We start from the raw sequence: 23,691 nt of genomic DNA on the forward strand, positions 1-23,691 counted from the left end.
AATTACAGACCTTTCGATCCAGGTGGTTACACACGATAAACATTACACATCCAGCAACTTAGTACAATAATGATTTCAGGAATATAAAATTAATAACACAATGTCCGATAAATTGATGTACAACCCAAATGATGATACACAAAATTACCCTTTCAATTCTGTAAAAAAAACGTTTGGACACTTAACCTAATGAACCAACTATAATTTATTAAGAGTCCTCAAAGTTGATGAGCCAACAAATAAGAAAAGGTTATCCTAAAACTTTGGGGACTACTGTAATGTAATGAATAGCATAATTTCCCTAACCTCCCTGAATATTGTACGTCTTTACTAAACAAAAAAAGTACCAAAAAGCTCACCTGAAAATGTGAATCGTCTTCTGAAAGGGAAACAGGACAACCAGGACACCGGAAAGTCCACCTAGATAATATCAAAACATTTTATTTTAAATTATAATGAAACTAAACACCCCTAGCATCTATGGGCTCTTTATTTGAAGGCTGAAAAAGAACCTAAGACCTTCAAGACATAAATCTATATAAAAATAGAATAAACCATACAGGGAGGGACATATACGAGGCTTCCCATAATGGAGAACTTAATCAGTTCAGTAGTTTTAGAAATCTGAATTAACAGACAAAAACCTTAATAAACTACCTACTTTGTACAATATTGAAACTACCTTACAAGAGCTTATAGACTGTCAGACAATATCTCTGTTTAATGAGGTGAGACATTATCAGATAATATTTATCTCTGAAATTCTTAGTGTTCTTTGTACCTGGAAGTAACTTTAACAGGAGGCTGCCTGGTCACGTGGGATATCAAGAAGTTCATGGCAAGATCTTCACAATTCATCATTTCATCAACCATTAATCTAAATGATTAGAAAATACCAGTGTTCTGGAGCCGGAGCCGGAGCCGGGAGCCGGGAGCCGGGAGCAGCAACATTTTTGGTGGAGCCGGAGCCGGATCCGGAGCCGTATTTTTCGTTAAAAACGGCTCCGGCTCCGGACTAGCTAAAAATGATTTTTTAAAGTAATATCATAATTTGGCAACGGTCTATTTCCATATAATAAACTGAAAAACTATTGTTACTTAACAAATAGACACACATCCTTCTACTTTTATATAGCTTTAATCAAATAAAAGCAAAATATTTTATATTATTTATTTTATTTTATCAAATTCAATAATGAAAAAAAATTGATATATTAATTTTAAGGTAGGAGCCGGAGCCGGAGCTGGAGCCGGAGCCGGAGCCGGAGCCGCATCAAAATTATACGGCTCCGGCACCCTGGAAAATACAATTTGTTTTAGCGGAAAAAGGGGGGGGGGGGAGAATTGATTATAAAGGTCAAAAGGGATACATAAATTTTTTTTTGAAGAAAACATCTTTTTAGTGGATGTGCTACCTTTCCAGACTAATTTATCTATATGAAAAGATTAGGGGTTGTAAGTAATTTTTTTAATCTGGTATATAAAGTTATTAATTTCTTTTATGCCAAATAAATATCTTTAAAATGGACATATGGACTCTTTGGTAATGTTTTTTCAGTATGGCTTCGAAACCTGAATTAATATCAACTGGATTAGAATTAGTTCTCAGCCATACTGTAAAACCATGTATAGCATTGTATTACTTCGGTTCCTCAGGGCTAACAAAACTGGCTTAAATGTTATAACATTTTTAATATCCGCGGAAAGCTGTCTATAATACGATAAGATAAATAACTATTAACGCTTTCAAGCAATGAAATTATAGACATACAGACAAACACAAAGGGGGGGGGTCGTAATGACATCTATTCGTAAACCGTGAGCAAAATAGTCTAAATATTTAGCTAGACCCTTCAAACTTGGTATGTAAGCCTAGTCCTATAGGTATTACATCTAAATGGCAAAAAAATCCACAATTTTTTATTTTAAGGTTAGGTTAGGTAAGAAAAACCCTGCGGAAATGGGGTTTTTAGGCTTTTTTTGGTCTATTTTGATGTAGAAACTTATAAGGGGGGGGGGGGGGGCGAAAGTGACACTTTTTGAAACCAAAACTAAGAGTCAACAAAGGAACTCAACTAAAAAAAGTGTTACAGGTCTGACATTTTGCATGGCAGTTGCTTTATAGGGGTACAATATGGAACTGTGAAGAAACGGCGGCGCAACCGCCGAAAACCGCCGAGAAAAGGCAACAAAAATTACGGCGGGAAACGGCGGTTTTCGGCGGTTGCGCCGCCGTTTCTTCACAGTTCCATATTGTACCCCTATAAAGCAACTGCCATGCAAAATCTCAGACCTGTAACCCTTTTTTTAGTTCAGTTCCTTTGTTGACTCTTAGTTTTGGTTTCAAAAAGTGTCACTTTCGCCCCCCCCCTTATAAGTTTTTTAGGTCAGTAACTCAAATTCAGAGCTAGAATTAGCGTAAGATTAATCTGAAGCTAGCCCCAGCGAACTAGGTCGGTGGCCCGCAGGGATAGGTTGGTTTTCTGCATGGCTTAAGAGCATGTACCTAACCTAACCAAGAAACTTACTTATATTTATACAGGTTTTTCTTGAATAAACTGTGTCTATTAATGAGGACTTTATTTAAGATGATCCAGCAAGTCGGGGACTGACCCCAGCGGGCTAGGTGGGTGGCCCGCAGGGGTTAAGTGCCTTTTTCCCAATATATATGTTGTGATACATCAAATTATAAGTTTTTTAGGTCAGTAACTTAAATTCAGAGCTAGAATTAGCATAAGATTAATCTGAAGCTAGCCCCAGCGGGCTAGGTCGGTGGCCCGCAGGGGTTAAATGCATTATTTTCCAATATATACCTTGTTATATATCAAAATATAGGTTTTTAAGGTCAAGAAACTCAAATTCAGAGCTAAAATTGGCATAAGACTTACCTGATGCTACCTCCCGCGGGCTAGGTAGATTTTCCGCAGGGCTTATGTGCATTTTATCTAACCTAACCTAGAAATTTACTTATTCTTTTGTTTTTTCCTTAAATAAACTGTGTCTATTAATAAGGACATTTTTTTAGATAATCCAGCAAGTTGGGGACCGACCCCAGTGGGCTAGGTGGGTGGCCCACAGGGGTGTAGTGCATTTTTTCTAAAGTATGTGTTGTCATACATCAAATTATACCTAGGTTTTTTAGGTCAAGAAACTTAAAAAATTTTATCTCAAATCATCGGAATCTGAAAAATCTTATTTTAGCTTCTTGACCTAACTAAAACTGTAGTATGATGCAGTAAATACTTTTGAAAAATTTTAATTAACCCCCTGCGGGCCTTTCTTCTAGCCTCCTTGGGTCAGCCTCCTGTATGAAGAATCTTTTAAATGATGGCTTTAGGAATGAACACTGTGTATCTGAGTAAAACCTAGCCCGCCTGGGTCAGTCCCCGACTTGCTGGATCATCTTAAATAATGTTCTCATAAATAGACACAGTTTATTCAATTAAAAAAACCTTTAAAAGAGTAAGATTCTAGGTTAGGTTAGGTAAAATGCATTTAAGCCTTGCAGGCAAACCCCCTAGTCCGCAAGGGCTAGCTTCAGATTAGTCTGATTCTATTATTAGCTCTAAATTTGAATTTCTGGACCTAAAAAACCTATAATTTTATGTATGACAACACATACTTTTTAAAAATGCACTTAACCCCTGCGGGCCACCCACTTAGCCTGCTGGGGTCGGTCCCCAAATTGCTTGATCATCTTAAATAATGTTCTCATAAATAGACACAGTTTATTCCAGAAAAAAACCCTAAAAAAAACAAGTAAGGTTAGGTTAGGTAAAATGCACTTAAGACTTGCAGGCAACCCACCTAGCCCGCTGGGGCTAGCTTCAGATTAGTCTGATGCTTTTATTAGCTGTAAAGACCTAAAAAACCTATAATTTGATGTAAGACAACACATACTTTAAAAAAAATGCATTTAACCCCTGCGGGCCACAGACCTAGCCCGCTAGGCTAGCTTCAGATTAATCTTATGCTAATTCTAGCTCTGAATTTGAGTTACTGACCTAAAAAACTTATAATTTGATGTATCACAACATGTATATTGGGAAAAATGCACTTAACCCCTGCGGGCCACCCACCTAGCCCGCTGGGGTCAGTCCCCGACTTGCTGGATCATCTTAAATAAAGTCCTCATTAATAGACACAGTTTATTCAAATAAAACCTGTAAAAATATATGTAAGTTTCTAGGTTAGGTTAGGTAAATGCTCTTAAGCCCTGCAGAAAACCAACCTAGCCCGGGGGGGTTAGCTTCAGGTTAGTTTAATGCTAATTTTCGCTGAGAATTTGAGTTTCTTGACCTAAAAAACCTATATTTTGATATATAACAAGATATACCCTGCGGGCCACCAACCTAGCCCGCTGGGGCTAGCTTCAGATTAGTCTAATGCTTATTTTAGCTCTGAATTTGAGTTCCTTGACCTAAAAAACCTATTATTTGATGTATCACAACATATATATTAGGAAAAATGCACTTAACCCCTGCGGGCCACCCACCTAGCCCCCTGGGGTCGGTCCAAGACTTGCTGAATCATCTTAAATAATGTCCATATGAATAGACACAGTGTTTTTAAGTTAAAACCATAAGAAAAAACAATTTAAGGTAAGTTTCCACATCAAAATAGACCAAAAAAAGCCTAAAAACCCCATTTCCGCAGGGTTTTTCTTACCTAACCTAACCTTAAAATAAAAATTTTTGGATTTTTTTGCCATTTAGATGTAATACCTATAGGACTAGGCTTATTATACAGACTGGCCAGCCAATTTTGAAAATAAAAAACGTACATAACGTACACAAAAAAAAATACGTTACGTACATAAAAAAAGTAAAAAAACGTACAAAAACGTACATTCCTAATAAAAATAAGTTAAATAATTTCCTAGTTACCTATCATCAATACATTTAAGTCTACTAGCAGCTACCTGTAAAGGAGAACCATAGCGAACTGACAGACACAAGATATCCTTTAACTCTATTCAAAAGAACTAGCGTCTACGCTCCTAAAGGCCTCTAGGGGCACTTGAGGAGGGGAGAGTTGAATTCAATAAAAAAAACATGGATGACAACATACATAAGTAGCGAAGCTCAAAAGTTATTTATAGACATCTGGAAAAAAAATTAACTTAAAATCGCAATTAAAATTCATTTTTGGGGGGAGGAGGTAGTTTTTTTTCTAAAGTCAATTTCTCTTGGGAGGGTGGATGGTGATACTCTTCCCCAAAATAGTTACAAAACTTCCAAAAACCTATGAGAAGCTATCCTGTTAAGGAGAACCATATCGGTTCCGTGGTTAGCGAGATTCTTTGGTTCAAACAAACAGACATTCTGTTATTATGTACAAAGTATATCCTATTATAAGGACCAGCGACTACGCTCTTAGAGGCCTCTAGAGGAACTTGATTAGGGGGGGGGGGGGGGAGTTGAATTCAAAAACCCATTTTTTTATTTAAAAATAAAAAGTAAAAAACAAGGATAACAACATCCTTAAGTAGCGAAGCTCAAAAGTTATGGATGGAAATCTGGGAACTATATAAACTATCGAGTAGTGTCGTAAAAAATAAGCATTTAACTTATTTAAATAAATCACAAAACCTTTTAAAAATATATAATAACGTGAAAATCTAGGAATAAATTCAGCCCCCCCAACCAATAAGCAAATCTCAATGAAATTTAGTGGAAGTATTAAGAATGACAACTAATACAATCCCTGAAAATTACAACCGTCTATCAGGAAAATGAGTTGTGAAAATCACAAAAACCTATACATCTAGGCATCGATCTAGCACTGCAACAAATAGACAAACCTTAAAGAAACTTTTTAAAAATATGTAGAATGTGAATTTATTTATTCCCTGAAAATTTCAGCCGTCTATCTTGAATAGAAGTCGAGAAAACCATGAAAAAAAGAAAATCTAGGAATAGATCTAGCACCCAACCAAAAGGCAAATCTCAATGAAAATATGTAGAATGTGAACTTATTCAATCAAAAAACAGGAGCCGAGAAAATCACGTTTCTCCGATAGCATAACGGACTGACAAAGTGATTATAGAGTAGCTTCGCTAATAATTTTTTTAGTAAGGGAAGGGGGAGTAGACCACCCCCATTTCTGATTTCAATTTTAAAAAGGATGACGGGTAAATAAAATCTGAAATATAAATGACGCAAGTGAGTACAAAATACATACGCATATTTTGGTCAATTTTGGTGTTTTTTTTAAAATGCTAAATATAATGATAACTATTAAAACAATTTTTAAGTATAACTTTTATCTTATTAGGATAACAATTAAAAAAGAAAAATATTTTTACTATATGCAATTCGTGTTCAAACACCTAATTGAAAAAAATAATGCAAGATATATCTTTTATTTTAAGATAGACGAGGGGCAACGCCCCCAAGAAGCCTTTAGGTATTATTAAAGTGGGAGGGCACAGGTCTCCTTAACAAAACCTTAGATTAAAAAAATCTCCAAAGAAACGGACAACGGGGCCTTCAAATAGGGCACAGTGGTGGTTAGAATCCGTTGGAGATTAAATCTTAGCTGATCCTTCTTGCCAGATATTGCAATTTGAAGTTTTGTGGTAAAAATGCCTAAAATTGCAAGGATTCCAAGGATATATGCATACATGAACACCTTAATTCATCAAATAAAAAGGGTGATTTTAACATTTGGAGAGTTAAGATATCTCTTCATACACTACACACTACATAAACTACACACTACATCCCCATTCAAAACAATTTCTACTACTTTAAATGATGTTTTTAACTTCAAAAAGAGTAATAAATAAGGGTACTATAAGCTTAAAGAGGTTTGTCCAATTTACAACTTTATCCTAAAGGCTGTTACCCTGGAACCAGAAGAAAAAACTTCAGTTTAAGTTTACATATGGCCTAAGTTACTTTTAGTAATATTGCTCCCCCCCCCCCATACTCTCACAACCTACAAACTTTAGGGTGGAGGGAGGGGGGAAGCATAGTAATGCTATTATGTTTCTCAAAAACGGCGTTATCCTCTTAGAAATTTTTTTTTCATTTTTTTTCAATTTTGTACCCCCCCCGACTACCGACAAACAACTATTTTAGGTTAGGTTAGGTTTTAGGCTAGGGAGCCGAGCGCTGCGGCTAGGCAGGCAAGGGGGCCGAGCGCTGCGGCTAGGCAGGCAAGGGGGCCGAGCGCTGCGGCTAGGCAGGCTAGGGAGCCGAGCGCTGCGGCCAGAGTTCATAGTTGGCTGTCGGGGGGGGGGGGGGGGGGGGGGGTTACTCAAATTTTCAATATTGAAAAAAAAAATTCTAAGAGGATAATACCTCAAAAACTAATTGAAGTATAGTGGGAAAAATTTTTATGTAAGGTTTTTAGGCCAAAAGTTTGTAGAAATTATGTTGACCACCTTTTCCCCCCCTCCCCTCTGTCCTAACATAATGGAGGGGGTGGGGGGGGGGTGCAGAAGATCATTCTAATATGTTTTAAAAAACTATTAGATATATATATAAGCTTTTGGATTTGTATTGTTGTAGGACCCAAAGCACTTTTACATATATTGCTGACCCCTTCCCCTCCCCTCATAAATCAAAAACATAACATTTTGCAAAGAGAGAAAGGGGGGAGGGTTGCAGCTGAAAGAGTACTACTCTGTTGTGTTACTAAGAAACCGCTAGAATTATAGCAGCAAAGCAAACCTTTGAGATATGCTTTGGTAGGTCAAAAGCAACTTTTACAAAATTTGCTGAAACCCCCCCTCCAAGCCCCCCTTCCCTCTGTATTGCTTTACAATCTCCCTCCCCCCCCCCCTCCAATTAAGTAATAGAAGCAAGTATAACAATACCCTTTTGGATTTAAACTTTAGTAGGTCCATAATTACTTCATACTTGAACAAATATTGCTGACCTTTCCCCAACTTCAACCAACCCCATCCAGAAAAATTATATTGCTGCACAATTTCCTCCACCCCCATAAAAATAATATTAAATTATTGCTTGCCCTCCCCCTCACTCTTAAGCTACCCTCCATAAAATCTCACCACCTGTGTTTTACTCAGGAACCGCTAAAGCATTAAGGAGCAAACTTTGGAATAAAGCTTTTAGATTTCCAAATTGCTCTATATGTATTACCTATTCAATGTTTGGGGAAGGAGCAATGGGTTGACAATATTTTTTTTATTAGTCCAATAGGTTGGAGGAGATTATGCAGCAAAATAATTGTATTTGGAATAGATATTAGGGTTGTAGTTGGAATAGATATTTAAAAAGTAAATATGGGCCTATATAAGTTAAAATAATAACCCTGAATATCTCTAGAGGTTTCTAAATGATGCACAATATTATTTACCTATGCCACTAGCCACTTTTTCTAACAGATAGAGGGGGTTGGTTGCAGCAATATTTGTAAGAGATTTTGATGCCTACTAAAGTTTATGTACTAAAGCTTATATATTTCTTTAGTGATATCTAAAGAACTCTGCCCCTTCACCCCCTTCCTATTAGATTTCATTAGGAGGGGGGGGGATGGGGGGTAGTCAACAATATTTCCAGAAACTTGGGGCCTAAGAAACTTACATATAAATTTTTCTCACAATACTTCAAGTAGTTTTGAGTAAAACATAATACTATTACTTTGCCCCCCCCGCCCTCTTCCCCCTTAAATTTATGGGCTGTAAGGGGTGGGGTTAAAGGGGGGGAGGGGGTTGTGAGTATTTTAGAAACTAACTTTAGCTATATGTAAACTTGAACTGAGGTTTTTTCTACTGGTTCCAGGTTAACAGCTTCTAGCTTAAAGTTATAAACTAGACATTGTACCTTTTTCATTACTCTTGTTAAAATAATTTTTTTAAAGTTTTAAAATTTTCTAAATGGGGAGGGACTGTGTAGTTTACAAATGCAGAGACATCTAAACTCCTCAAATGTTAAACTCACCTCTTTATTTGATGAATTAAGGTGTTCATGTATGCATATATCCTTGGAATCCTTGCAATTTTAGGCATTTTTACCACAAAACTTCAAATTGCAATATCTGGCAAGAAGGAGCAGCTAAGATTTAATCTCCAACGGATTCTAACCACCACTGTGCCCTATTTGAAGGCCCCGTTGTCCGTTTCTTTGGAGATTTTTTTTAATCTAAGGTTTTGTTAAGGAGACCTGTGAGGGGGATAAGTCAACTGCCTTTCTACTTTTTAATTTGAGTTTTAATAAAAAATATTATAAAAAAATTTTAGGTAGGGGATTTGAAATTGGCGCATTTGTATAAACACCAGTTAATGCACAAAAATAAGGGGGGGGAACAAAACAAGTTTTAAAAAATCCGAGATTTCGAACTACTGTCATCCTAAAAAGAAAGAAAAAATAGGGGAAGGGTTGTGATTTTTTTCTAAGAGTAGTTTCTCTTGGGAGGGTGGTTGTACCCTCTCCCAGGACCTATGAGAAGCTACCCTGTAAAAGAGAACCATATCGGTTTAGCGGTTAGCGAGAACCTTCGGTACAAATAAACTGACAGAGAGACATACATCCTGTTATTACGTACTAAGTATATTCTATTAAATAAAGTAGTAAGTTTTTTGTCTGATGCTAATAGCCTACAACCTCACAAAGATCATGTCGGTTCAGCAGTTAGCGAGATTCTTTGTTACAGAAAAAAAAGGATTTATAGGATAAACAGAGTGACCACTCAAAATTTACAAATATATAGTACATTTATAGTACATAAATATTTTCATATAGTACCATATAGTACACAAAATTTAAACTAATATAGTACCATATAGTACCAAATATTAAAAAATAGTACCTATATTTCTTATTAAATAAAGTAGTAAGGGTTTTATGTCTGAAGCTTAAGATCTCATTAACTACTGAACAATTGGGTTAGCAATTTTAGGTAAGCTTCACTGAGGTCGTATGTAGGTTTTGGGCTATTTAATTTTCAGAATTATGTCCTGGGATGTCCTAGAATCTAGGTACTTAGCTGCTAGTCTATAATACAAAGAAGCTTGATGTCTGTCCGTCTAAAGATTAAGAATTTGGTAACTGCTGAACTGAATGGGCACTACTCTCCAGGGAATATACATACTGGTCTTATAGTGGTTTTAAGCAATTTTTGTGGGGTTGGTAAATCCTAACCCCCTCAAAAAAAAAAAAATTATATCCCCCACTAAATTTTTTCTTGTAAATAAAAAGTAGGTAATTGCTGAACCAATTGGGCTCTACTCTTCAGAGAATATTTGTACTGTTCATGTGGTGGTTTTAAGCACAGTGTGGGACGAAGCCGCAGAGAAAAAAAAAAAAACAAATAAAGGGGATAGGAAATCCCCCTTAACAACCCCCCCCCCCAAAAAAAAAAAAAGAAATTTCACCCAAAAAATGGGATATTCCTAGTAATTTTAAACAAAAATAGTTTTCCTTAAAACTGAGGACTTTTTTAAATGAAATAATAAGGTTTTTGTGAAATGATGAGGGAGCATTAAACAATGTTTTTAATTGGTGGAAGAACCAAACACTAGAAGACTTTTTTTTCAAATAAGTCCTAAAAATGGAAATTTATTGCGTAATTAAAGGGACTGTGAACGAGGAAATTTCTCATCAGATTATCAAAGTATGTCCAAGATTGGAGAAAAATTTCCGGACTATATAAATGTGCAGTTACTTGTCTTTTTTTCCTTCTATAGCTAACACTAAACTTTTGACATAGTTCTCTATTTTTCACAACAGTTAAGCTGACTTTTAATACAATCCTTGCTTTAAACCAATGTATAGTTAGTTAGAAATTGATAAAATAAGCAATAATTTTTATTAAATACCAATTACAATAACAAAGCTAGGAACAGGTTTTTTTATTAGTATCCAAGTAACTTTAGATGGCCAACCTTTAATTAAAAATTTGTAAATAATAAAGGTACAATATTTATTTATAAACAGTCTGATAAAAGTGTAAACTAATTCTCTAAAGTGGGTTATTTATTGTCCAACACAATAAAAAAGGATATTATTATTTTAAATAACCTCTGAGTTTCAACCCTTTGTAGACAGTGAGTGTTAATAGGACGTTTTTGGTTGATCAGTGTAGTGAAATGTGCTTAGAAAATGTTCAGATTTGATAATCAGATGAGAAATTTTTATGTCCACACTCCCTTTAAAGATGTCGCACATAAAGATATTACTTAAAATTTACAGTGAGGATCTAAACCTATACATTTCACCGACTCAGAATTACCAATTTTTTTATAATTCAATGGGCGTGCTGTTCCAACCAGTTCCTTTCATGATGTAATGACTATTGATACTCAAAAAAGTGTTCTGGTTGCTTTTGTTCAGCAATATGTCAGTTTTGATTTTCATAAAAAAGGGAAGGGTTCCCTCTAGAGGAGAAAATTATTTCTTCTTTCAAAGTATGGCTTTATTTACCTTCCTGAAGAGTAGATTAAGAATCAAAAAATGGTTTATAAAAATATTGACCCTTGAAAAGTTATCCTTAAATAACTCAAAATCTGCTGATTTTGCTAAAACATCAAAAATTGTCAGTCTTTTGAGGATAGCCCTTTCTATGATCAAAATCTTTAAAAATCGTTTTTTTAAATTCTTTAATATACTCTTTGGATCTACTGCAGTTCATGGTAAAATATTGCTGGTAAGCAATATTTCCAAAAATCTATAAATTTTAAAGGCTGCTAGCTGCCAAACGGCTGAACGTACAGATCATGCCCGCACACTGTTTTAAGCGGCATAAGAAGGCCTACAAATAATCTTGAATAGCCATAAATCAATAATGCATAATTATCTCGCAGTGCTGAGAAATGCGCGAAAAAGACCTATTTTACGCGTTTTTTCTTCAGTGAAGCTTTCCCTGTGCATAATTGGATCTTGGCTATTCCAGATTATTTGTAGGCCTTCGTAGGCCGCTTAAAATGGTGTGCGGATATGATCTGAACATTCAGCCGTTTGGCAGCTAGCAGCTTTTAAAATTCATAGATTTTTGGAAATATTGCTTACCAGCAATATTTTACCGTGAACTGCAGTAGATCCTACTCTTCAAAGCAAATTCAGGAAGGTGTATAAAGCCATAACAAAAATTCTTTTTTTTTATAAAAATCAAATTGACATATTGCTGAAAAAAGCTACCAGAACACTTGTTTTGGTGTCAATTGTCATTATATCATAAAAGAAATGGGTTAAAAAAGTGCGCCAATTTTTTTTGCATTTTGAGTCGGTCTACTATACATACACCTCCAAGGTCCTACCCTAACCCAGCAGGGCATTCTTTACTTAACCTAACTTGGTCATCTAGCAATATACAGGAAAAGCACTAATTAAAAATTTAGTCTATGTATTTAGCCGCTTCAGCAATCATTAAAATATGAAGAACAAAAAGAGTTTTATATCTTATAAGAAATAATAAAAATCATTGAAGCAAAAAAATATATGATCAAGGTGATTTTAAGAGTCATTGCATATTTCAAAGCTTATAATTTTACTTTACATACCCAAATCACTACTCTCTATATTAGTATGTATTAGAGCTGAAAGTATATTGTAATATTACAAACAATATTATAATACTTTGGTTGGTAATAAGTTTTAAAATAATATTTTAAAAATTTCATATAGTACCAAAATTTTAACTCATATAGTACATATAGTACCTAGTTTGTCATATAGTACCATATAGTACAAAATTTTGACTATATAGTACATAAAGTACATATAGTACACAGTGGTCACCCTGGATAAACATATAATAGGATATAGGGTTATTTTGTCTATTGCTAAAGATCTCAGAAAATACTAGTCTTTAATACAAAGTAAATCAATGCCTGTCTGTCTAAAGCTTAAGATCTTTGTAACCGCTGAACAGATTGGGTTCTAAATTCTAATCTTCAGGGAATATATCTACTAGTCCTGTGGTAGTTTTAGGCTATTTTCTTAGAGTGTGGGAAACCAACCCCCCCCCCCCCAAAAAAAAAAAAAATCAACCACCCCTCAATTTATTTTTTGTAAACTAATGCAAATCAGCGGGGTGGGGGAACCCCAACCGCACCCTGGGGCGAAGCCTAAATGAAAAAAAAAATCACAATATTTTTTTATATTTTTTTTTGACAAATTTCCAACAAACGATTCTATAAAAGAGGGATACGAAGCCTCTAATCCTAGTAGAAAGTAAAAAGCTTTAAGTGTCCCTCCCCAAAAGAAAATAGCAAAAACCATCACAGGACTATTAGGTATATTCCATGAAGAGTAGAGCACAATAGGTTCAGTGGTTACTGAGATATTAAGCTTCTGATATACAGACAGACAAGCAGACGGACAGACATCATTCTACTTTGCATTATAGATAATATACTATTTTTGTAATACTTTTTGTACAAATACAAATAAATATACAAATACTTTTATACTTATATTTGATTCTTATTCTTTAAAAACTGAAGATACCAAAAAATAAGACTTCTTAATCCTACACTGTGCACCATATGATATCTCGGAAAATTTACCCAAGTATATAAAGAATTTGAAAAAAATTATCGTAAAATCTATTAAAGGGGTAGTTGCATGAAATGCATTTAAACTTGAATTTAGTCAACTGCATATTAAGAGATATAAGTTTTCCGGAATTGTAATGTAGGGAGTAGATTTGAAATCTGCATCAAATTTTAAGGATTTTTTATAAAATTCGTTTTTTGTATAATTCTTTATCTAAAAGCGGAAATACAAATTAAGTTAATTAATTTTGGCATCTGTGATTGGTGGATTTAAAAAATCTGCGCTCTGATTGGATGTCGTACATCATTCAACCAATTAGAGCGCAGGTAGTTTAAAATCCACCTATCCTATTGGTCAAAATTAAATAACTTAAAATGTATTTTCGCTTTTAGATAAAGAATTTTACAAAAAACGAATTTTATAAAAAATCCTTAAAATTTGATGCAGATTTCAAATCTACTCCCTACATTAAAATTCCGGAAAACTTATATCTTACTGCATATCTCTTTCTGTTCAATAGTTTAAACTATATCTATAGGACATATATTTCAAATCCATAAATATAAACTGTAAGTTCTAATAACATATATGCATAATTTACATACATATTTTTGTTCTATGAAAATTGAAGATATTATTGAATTTATTTAAATAATACACCTATTGTTTTTGCAAAAATTTTCGTACAAAACATACAAATTACTTTTCTGCTAATATTTGATTCTTATTATTTTTAAAAAAACGTAAAACGTACAAAAATACAAATTTTAAAATACGTTACGTACACATATCAAAATAACGTCCAGAACGTACACAGATTCGATGCGTAACGTACAAAACGTACAAAACTTACACTCTGGCCAGTCTGCTTATATACCAAGTTTAAAGGGTCTAGCTAAATATTTAGACTATTTTGCTCACGGTTTACGAATAGATGTCATTACGAACCCCCCCCCCCCTTTAGAAACGTTTATAGATTATAAAAAAATGTTACCTTATTGGTTCTGGCATCGAGTAAGAATACAAGTAGTTATAATACTTGTGGTAAAAGGCAGCTCCGGTTAGAACCATGGACAGCTCACAACTATTCAATTTAAGAAAACTTACCATCTTTTAAAAGAGGCTGACACTATGAAAATACGTTCTGGAACCACCAGTTTAAGGACGTCCAAGGGAGGTTGGGGAGAGTAGCGTAGAGAGCCTAGGGATTAAAGGGATAAGACAATGGCCGATAAATTAATGTACATCGAAGGACGTCCAAGGGGGGGGGGGGGGAGAAAAGTGAGGATTTCCCCCCCCAAAAATTTTCATTTTATTCCCCCCCCCCCATTTAAAATTTACCCCTACTTTGGGGATGCCGTAGGCACACCCATCCATTAGAGGGGGGTTTTTACCCCTCCCCCCCAAACAATTTTGGGGGGGGGGGGGGGTAAATAACCCCCCCCCAAAAAAAAATAAATAATCCCTAACAAAAAAAATTTGGGCGCATTTTTACTACTAAATATTTACTAGTATTTAAATTACCCCCCACCCCAAAAAAAAAATCAAGGGGTCAAAAATAACTTTCGAGTTAAGTTCTCTTTCCTGTAGTTTGAGTTATAATTCCATGAAGAGTGGTTAGCATCCCATGCATGGAACCTGCCAGGGAATCCAACCAACCTGTCCCTGTGCTCCCTCCACACACGGAAACCAAAGATTATCTCGTCATGACGCAGGTGTGAGTCATCATCGACACTAAAGTATAATAGGATAAACAATGCATGATGGATAAGCAATTCCAGTATGGCTTCGAAACCGATTGATATTTGCTGGATTAGAACCGGTTCTCAGTTCTACTAAAAAAATCATGTATGGCATCCTGCATCGTATTACAAACAATTTTCTCTGAATATCAAATGGAAAAATCATAAAATAAATACCAGTTTTGTTAGCCCGGTCCTTCAACTCTAGGTGCTACCAAAGCGGAAAGCTGTCTATAATACGATGCGATAAATAAATGTCAAAATAACAAAATATAACCTCAAAACAGCTTCAGTTTCAATGGCCGAGAATGGGAGAAATCTATTGTTCAAACTATTCTTCTCAACTTTTACCACATGTATAGGAACTCCTATGTCGGGCCATCTGAATATTACATTGTTTTTTTTAAAGATTTTTATAGAGCTAATAAAAAATGACGTAGTAATGGCCTACCATTGGTAATTTAGTCTGTTTAATGGCCTATCATTGGTCATTTGTAATGTATTACGTCATTTTATTTAAAGCCCCTATAAACAGCTTCTTTTTTTGTTAGGAAAGATTTTAGATTTAATCAAGAATTCGATTTTAGACAAATACATATGATGTAGCATGCACTCCAAAACTAGAATCTTCACCTTTGTAAGATGTAATATTTAGCAGTAATGAGCTCGAATATAGGCTAGGCCTATATGTACGTCAAAACTATAGATTTATCATATGCGTGAAATGTATAGGAGCACTTAATAAGAACTTGCTTACAAGAGATATGCAATCAAAGGGGTGAATAGCTGGATTTATTATTTCAACGATTTGATGCATAAAATAGCAAGTCTACCTTAAATCTTCCGCTGGAGGTTTTGGACTGTTCCAAACAACTACAACCTGAAACAAGATTTGTTTTCGTGTAAATTATGCCATTTAAAAAAAAAAGATTACTTTCCTTTCATGTAGGACATAGACATTAAATATTGTATAAAATTATATTGCCTTCTAAAATCACCTCCGTGTTTATAAAAACCAACCAAAAAAAGAACCAATATCTCTCTATTATCGTAACGAACATAATTTGGAAGACGAACACACCTACAGACCAACAATTTGGGTACTACACTAGCATAAAATAAGTCAACATTGCCATACCAGGGATATAGGAATGGGACAATGTATACATCAGGAGCCGGGTGTATATTCTGCACAAGATTTAAAACTCATATATAACAAAATTATTTTGGTTAAAATGTAGACTCAATTTGTTACCTTATCCAAATCAGGGATAATTCAAATTAAAATAGGGAAGGTGGTAGAGTCTAGATTTTGAATTAATAATAACATCCACCCTCTCATTTACCTTATTCAAATAGGGTAGACCATAGAGTCTAGAAATTGAATTGATAAGAACAGCCTCCCTCTCATAGGTTAGCATGACAACAGTGAACTGTTCTTGTGGATGGTTGCCTCCAAGCGCTAGGCTGAACTCTTTTCCGGATCCTCCTTCACCTAATAAAAATTATTAAGATTTAGAAAACAAAAATATTAATCTCCCCTAAATATTTTAACTTCACTCGTGACCGTGGCTCAACAGTAACACATAGCGCCTCAGCTCGTCGTCGGGGGGGGGGGGGGGGGGGGGTGATACGTTCGAATCTCGGGACGAAACCACGTCATGACTAAGGACGTTAAAAATAGTTCCTATATGCGCTACATAAATAATTAGAGTAGGGGGAATGCCTTGTTATGAAACTGGCGCAATTCATTACCATGCAGAGTTAGAACTTCTCAGACAAAGATCGTACATTCAAAGAGTTGGTTGTCTGATCGATCTTAACCTGGGCGATTAAGCGCGCTACATCGCAATTCAAAATGCAGAGTATGTTCAAAGGTGACGTCAAGCCAATACCTAATATTTTAACTTTAAAAGCTATGAATAAAAAGTCATGAATTTTATTTTTTTCTTAGTAATATAGTTATCACATATTAGCGAACAAAGTCTAATTTATCTTTCCTTGTGTTTAAACTGTTTTTAACCTATTTTTAAAACGTATATAAAAAATATACTATGACACCAGTAGAATGAGACTGCAGAGCCTAAATTTGAATTAAGTCCCCAATAAACTTTTTTGGGGGGATTTAAATATTAATATTTACTGTTGCCGTGATCATTTTGACCGAAGCAAAAGGTCTTTTTTTTATTTGGGTAAAATTCGTAGCTTTTAGAGTGTTTTGCTTCATAAATATTCAGGGCGACCACTCCAAAACCAAATAAATATAGTATTTTTATAGTATATTTTTAAAATCCATATAGTATATATAGTATATTTTTTCTTACTCATATAGTATGATATAGTACCGGACTTTGTTTTATTTAGTAATACATAGTATATACATCATAAATAATAACTCAAGGCAAAGCTTTTATCGAAGTAATTTCACATATAAGGGGGGGGGGGGGGAGTTTTGCCACTTTCCCTTACTCTTTGATTATTAGGCTAGGTATTATTATGAGTCTATAGGTCATTAGGGATAAAAGTTTACTTTTGGGAAGAACTTCACGTATATTTAATCATTTTTTGGATAGGTCTCCAGGTTCAGGTGCTGCAGGCTAGCTTGAAGGTGGTTTCTGGACAAGTAAAAAAAATTCAAATTTCTGTTTGAAGAGTTAGAGATCAACTTATTAAACAAAATATCTATCACTATGTTATTAACATATCTGAAGAAAAAAATTAAAATCAGACTCCAATTTATGGTCCTGCAGGCCTCCAGGTTCACTTTGGACAGGTGAAAAATTCAAATTTCTTATTAGAATAGTTAGCGGTCAACTTATAAAACAGAAAATGCATCTTTTTGGATTTTATTAACATAACTGAAGAAAAAATTAAAATCGACCTCCAAGATCTGGTACTGCAGGCCAACAGTCCACTCTGGACAGGTAAAATTCAAATTTCTTAACGACGAACAACTATTTTAGGTTAGGTTTTAGGCTTGGGAGCCGAGCGCTGGGGCTAGGCAGGCAAGGGGGCCGAGCGCTGCGGCTAGGCAGGCAAGGGGGCCGAGCGCTGCGGCTAGGCAGGCAAGGGGGCCGAGCGCTGCGGCAAGGCAGGCTAGGGAGCCGAGCAGTGCGGCCAGAGTTCATAGTTCGCTGTCGGGGGGGGGGGGGGGGGGAGGGTACTCAAATTTTCAAAATTGAAAAAAAAATTCTAAAAGGATAATACCGGTTAGTTTATTAAACAACATAAGCATCTTATTTAGATACTATTTATGTGTTTTAAAGAAAAAATGACAATCGACCTCCAGGCTAGGTTAAGGTGCTGCAGGCCTCCAGATGGACTCTGGACAGGTAAAATATTATGCTAATATATAATAATATGTTAATATCATCCAAATAAATGCAAGTTCTGTTATATAAATTGACCTCTAACTCTTCATATAAGAAATTTGATTGTTTACCTGTCCAGAGTGGACCTGGAGGCCTGCAAGACCTGAACTTGGAGGCCGATTTATATATTTTCTTCAGATATGTTAATAAGATCAAAAAATACATATTCTGTTTTAAAACTTGACCTCTAACTCTTAAAATAAAAAAATTTATTTTTTACCTGTCCAGAGTGAACCTGGAGGCCTGCAGGACTTGACCCTGGTAGCTAATTTTCATATCTTCTTTAAATGTTAATAACATACTAAAAGGTGCATATTTTGTTTAATAAAAGTTGATCTCTAAATCTTCAAACAAAAATTTTAAACCTGAACCTGGAAACCTATCTAAAAAATGAATAAATCAAAGTGAACTAATACCCAAAAGTAAACTTTTATCCCAACTAACCTATAGTTTTACATTAATACCTAGCTAAATAATCACAGAGTAAGCAAAAGTGGCAAAACTTTTCCCTCCCCCGTTAAGTTAATTCTATGAAAAATAACTGATATTTAAAACATAATCACAAACAATAATATATTTTCAGGATTTTCTCAATTACTGTAGAGCTTTATGCATTTTTGTCATATCACAGTATCTTTTAAAGGGCGAATATAGGTTCGATATGATATGAGCTTATATGAAAGGTGCCATTACATACTTTTAGAATATCTATGCCAAATTTAAAAATTCAAAAAAATACTTAAGTAGATTTTGCAATTTTCTGTTTCAATTGAACATATAATAAATGAGATTGCCGACAAAATCGTTTATTTTAGCCCTTTACAAGACTTTTTTTTGACTATTTTGCTTAAGTTTGATTGACTATTACATTGGCACGCACCTTAAAAGATAATTTAAATGTTTATTATTTTAGATTTTATACTAGTTAATTTAATTTTTTAAAAAGCATAAAAATAATTTGCGTAGAAAGGCGTCAGGAGTATTGACAGGGTAAATAATACGTCTTAAAGTTTATTTTCTGTACAGAGATCTTTGATTAATTCATGATGATATAAACAACCCTTCTGTACGCATTTTCAACACACACACACACACGGCCACAAAAAAACAGGGATTTGAAATCATTCTTCCTCCAAGAAAATTTTATCGATTAATTTTTTTTACTTTTTACATTATTTGATGTTTTTTTTAACTTTTAAATAATTTACTTTATGAAGGTAGAAGGAGGGTATATATACCCCTGATTAATTGGTTTCCACGTTATTACGACTATCATTTAACGAAAGCTTTTTAATTCAACCTTGCCACGAAGCCTTGTGTGATGCTAGGGTGTTTGAGTTCTTAGGGAACCACACTAATTCCAAATTTTTTTTTCAAGATTGACGGGTTTTAAGCTATAAATAGACTTATACAATTGAATATGTCAATATTTTTAAGTTATTTATAATCTATGGAATTGCACCTTTGATATAAGCTCATATCATATCGAACCTATATTCGCCCTTTAATGGGTTATTTTAGGTTAGGTTAGGTAAGTCAAAGGTTAATGATTGCCACTCAGAGATAAAGCCCCCCGCAGGGGCTAGAAATAGGAGATAACCTACTGAGAAAATAAGACAAAACGCTCCTTCAGAGGCGTTGTCTCAAAACTGACAATATTCGTTTTTTGTTATTTAAATTTAATATCATTTAGTATATATAGTAAATTTTGGTCAAATAAAGGTAATATTATATAGTATATATAGTAAATATTTGTCATATAGTATGATATAGTATCCAAACTCATCCTATATAGTATAAATAGTATATATAGTATGCAGTGGTCGCCCTGAATATTGTATTCTGGTACAGAGTAAAATTAGGCCTTAAGATTTTACTATAAAAATTCACTAAAAAGTTAATTCTTTAAAATATTTCAACGAATTAACATTAACATGTTTGTGTTCTCTCACTTATTTTAAAAACATAAAAAATGGCTGTAAAGGGTTAAATGACAACAAATGTTTATGCAATACAACAAATTTATTTTTGTCACATATACAAATGTGTTATAAAATAAGATTATTCAAACTTATCTTTTAAAATAATTTTAAAAAGTATGTATCTTTTATGTGTATGGTTTTCATTCTTTTCATTTTAATTAAATAAAAAATATTTAACTACATTGGAAATACGTCACTTTGTGAAAACACTCTTTTTTTGAATTGTAAAGAATTATATAAAACAAGACTTCTTATTGGTTAGATTTCAGAATTATTTGTTTTATTGTAAATGTTAGATTTTTCAATGAAATTAATTGTTTTGGAAAAAAAATTATTTCCAATGAACAGAGTAATGTTTTTTTTTATTGTATCAATATAAAGTGAATTATATAAAAATGTTCTGTAAGCCACAATATTACCCGAAGTAAAAAAAAAGAGCTTTTGCTTCGGTCAAAATGATTACAGCAACACTAAAAATTAATTTTTAAATCCCCCAAAAAAAGTTTATTGGGGACTTAATTCAAATTTGGGCTCTGCAGTCTGATTCTATAGGTGTCCTAGTATATTTTTGACCCCCCATTCAAAAATAGGTTAAAAACAGTTTAATCTTATTCATTTTGTTTATTAGCTTTGAATGTTGTTTTCTAAATTTTACTATAAATACCTATTAAATCATCCATCCCTAAAAATGTACACATTTACAAGCAAATATTAATTATATTAACTTGAATATAAATTCTCATCAATTGTAGTGTAAGTATTTGATTTAGGTGTATAAAAAAAACCTACCATCACAAATAGGTCTGAATCCAATTCTCGCGCCAAGAAACTTTGCCTCTGTGGGTAGGACATGCTCCCAGGGGGTGCTGGGATACAGGGACAGGGCATGGAACTTGGAATTCCAAGTTGACGTCCTATCTGATAGTACACTGCTGTAGTTCCTCCTGAACATTAAGTAATTCTTTTTATATATAACTACTTCCTACAAGATTAGTTTTCATGAAAACTGATGCCTATTTGAACTAAAAATGGTTACGAACGGACGGAATTACAAACTTTTTAGAGACCATTTGCACAATGTCCCAAGGGACAAACAAATGATGAGAAAGCACCATAAAATTTGACATCGAATAAAGAAGTGTACCTTTTTAAAAAAAAAAGGCATAAAAATTAACGAAAGGGGATTCATCATCATTGCCTTTTAGTTCTCGGCAGAACGTAGGCCATGCACAATGGTTCTCCAATCTTCCTTTGTTTCGGCACGTTTTGAGGCATTGCTGAAAGATGGAATATCCTTAGCTTTCAGTTCACTTAAGAGTTCCCTCCTCCAGGTTGTTTTTGGTCTACCTGGTTTCCTCTTTCCTATGTGGGGGTTCCAAGTCAAGGCTTGATTGGTTATATCATCATGCCCTTTCCTTAGAGTGTGCCCCAACCATCTCCATTAAATCTCTGTTTTATTGTCAATTTAATGTCTGACATATCACTGCGCTCTAGAAGCTCAGCATTTGTGATCTTATTTGGCCAAAAGATCTTGTGGATTTTCCTGAGACATTTATTGACATATGTCTGTAGCTTGGAGACCACTGCTGTGTTTAGGAACTAAGTTTCAGCCCCATACAGCAAAACAGAGAGAACATTTGACTTGAACAGTCTTAACTTAGTCTTTATGGAGATGTTGTTGGAATTCCAAATTTTGTTCAGGCTGGCAAAGGCTGTCCTAGATTTGTTAATTCTAGCTTTAACATCTGTTAAAGTGCCTCCAGCTTCATCAATTTTACTTCCAAGATACTCAAAACAATCTACATCCTCAAGAATTTGGTCTCCAATAGTAATTGGTTCTTGGGAATTTGCATTTAATCTGAGTATTTTGGTTTTAGGAACATTTATTTCTAGTCCAATTTTCTTGGAGGTTTCAGCTATCCTGTTAGTCCTTCTTTGCATTTGACTTCTATTGGTTGTTAACAAAGCAATATCATCAGCAAAGTCCAGATCTCCTAAATATTTGGGATTGCCAAATAGCTCCCAGCGGATGCCATCATTACTTTCACAGTTCTTCATGATCCAGTCAATGGCAAGGAGGAAAAGGAAGGGAGAAAGAAGGCATCCTTGTCTGACGCCTGTTACAATCTCAAAAAAGGTTGATAGTTTACCTTTATACATTACATTTCCACCTCCTTTATGATAGATAGCTTTAATGATATTGATTATCTTTTCTGGAATGCCATAGTGTCGGCAGTTTTTCCAGAGAGATCTTCTGTCTAAAGAATCAAATGCTTTTTTGTAGTCAATGAAGTTTACAAAAAGCTCAGAGTTCCATTCCTTGGATTGCTCTATGATGATTCTTAGAGAGGTTATCTGATCAATAGTGGAACGGTTTGGTCTAAATCCAGCCTGATTAGGTCTTAGCTTTTCATTAACCTTCTTCTTTATTCTATTAAGAAGAATCTTATTAAAGATACGGCCAGGTACTGAAAGGAGCATTATCCCTCTGTAGTTTCCACATTGGGTCAAGTCTCCTTTTTTGGCTAGTATTGAGATATGTCCATTCTTCCAGTCCTCTGGGCATAACTCATCATTCCATATCTTTGTGATCAAAGGTAGGAATGCCTCAGCAGACGTGTCTAGGTCTGCTTTTATGACCTCAGCTGGGATGTTATCAGGTCCAGCGGCCTTGTTATTTTTCAAACTTTTAATGGCCTCCTTGATTTCCAATAGATTTGGCGCTCGACAGTCAATGTCAAGTGCATCTGAGGGTGGAATCTCAGTTTCTTCCTCTGGAACTGGAAGATTAAGCAGTTCAGTGAAGTGCTCTGCCCATCTATTTAGAATATCTTCATCAGTTTTAAGGAGTGAACCATCCTTGTCCCTGATGTGTGATCCTGATTTGTGTACTTTACCTGCAATGCTCTTAGTAATCTCATAGACATTTTTCATTCTATTTTGATTAGCAGCATTTTCTGCTTGCATAGCAAGGTTTTCCAAATGTTCTTTTTTGTCAATTCTGACACTTCTTCGGATTTCCCTGCTAAGCATCTTATACAGGTCTTTATCTTCTGGAGAGTTTCTAGAGAGTGTCTTTTGTCTTACCTCTCTTCTTTGATCCATGAGATCTATGGATCTTTGAGTGAT

General features: G+C 34.6%; 1 protein-coding gene across 1 annotated transcript in view; it reads right to left on the reverse strand.

Annotated features, from left to right (window-relative positions):
- botv (exostosin like glycosyltransferase 3) overlaps window positions 1-23,691 on the reverse strand; it is a 45,408-nt gene that overhangs the window by 1,817 nt on the left and 19,900 nt on the right. The window contains exons 16-23 of the mRNA XM_080161643.1: window positions 21,352-21,506; window positions 16,556-16,704; window positions 16,043-16,089; window positions 15,487-15,591; window positions 15,052-15,201; window positions 14,462-14,551; window positions 782-877; window positions 360-420 (exon numbers count right to left, since the gene is read on the reverse strand). Of these exons, the coding sequence (XP_080017769.1) occupies window positions 360-420; window positions 782-877; window positions 14,462-14,551; window positions 15,052-15,201; window positions 15,487-15,591; window positions 16,043-16,089; window positions 16,556-16,704; window positions 21,352-21,506 (853 nt within the window). The remainder of the gene's footprint in view (window positions 1-359; window positions 421-781; window positions 878-14,461; window positions 14,552-15,051; window positions 15,202-15,486; window positions 15,592-16,042; window positions 16,090-16,555; window positions 16,705-21,351; window positions 21,507-23,691) is intronic.

Source organism: Acartia tonsa, chromosome 1 (genome assembly GCF_053477335.1).
Source record: "Acartia tonsa isolate MP-2025a chromosome 1, ASM5347733v1, whole genome shotgun sequence".
In the NCBI taxonomy this organism is placed as follows: Eukaryota; Metazoa; Arthropoda; class Copepoda; order Calanoida; family Acartiidae; genus Acartia; species Acartia tonsa.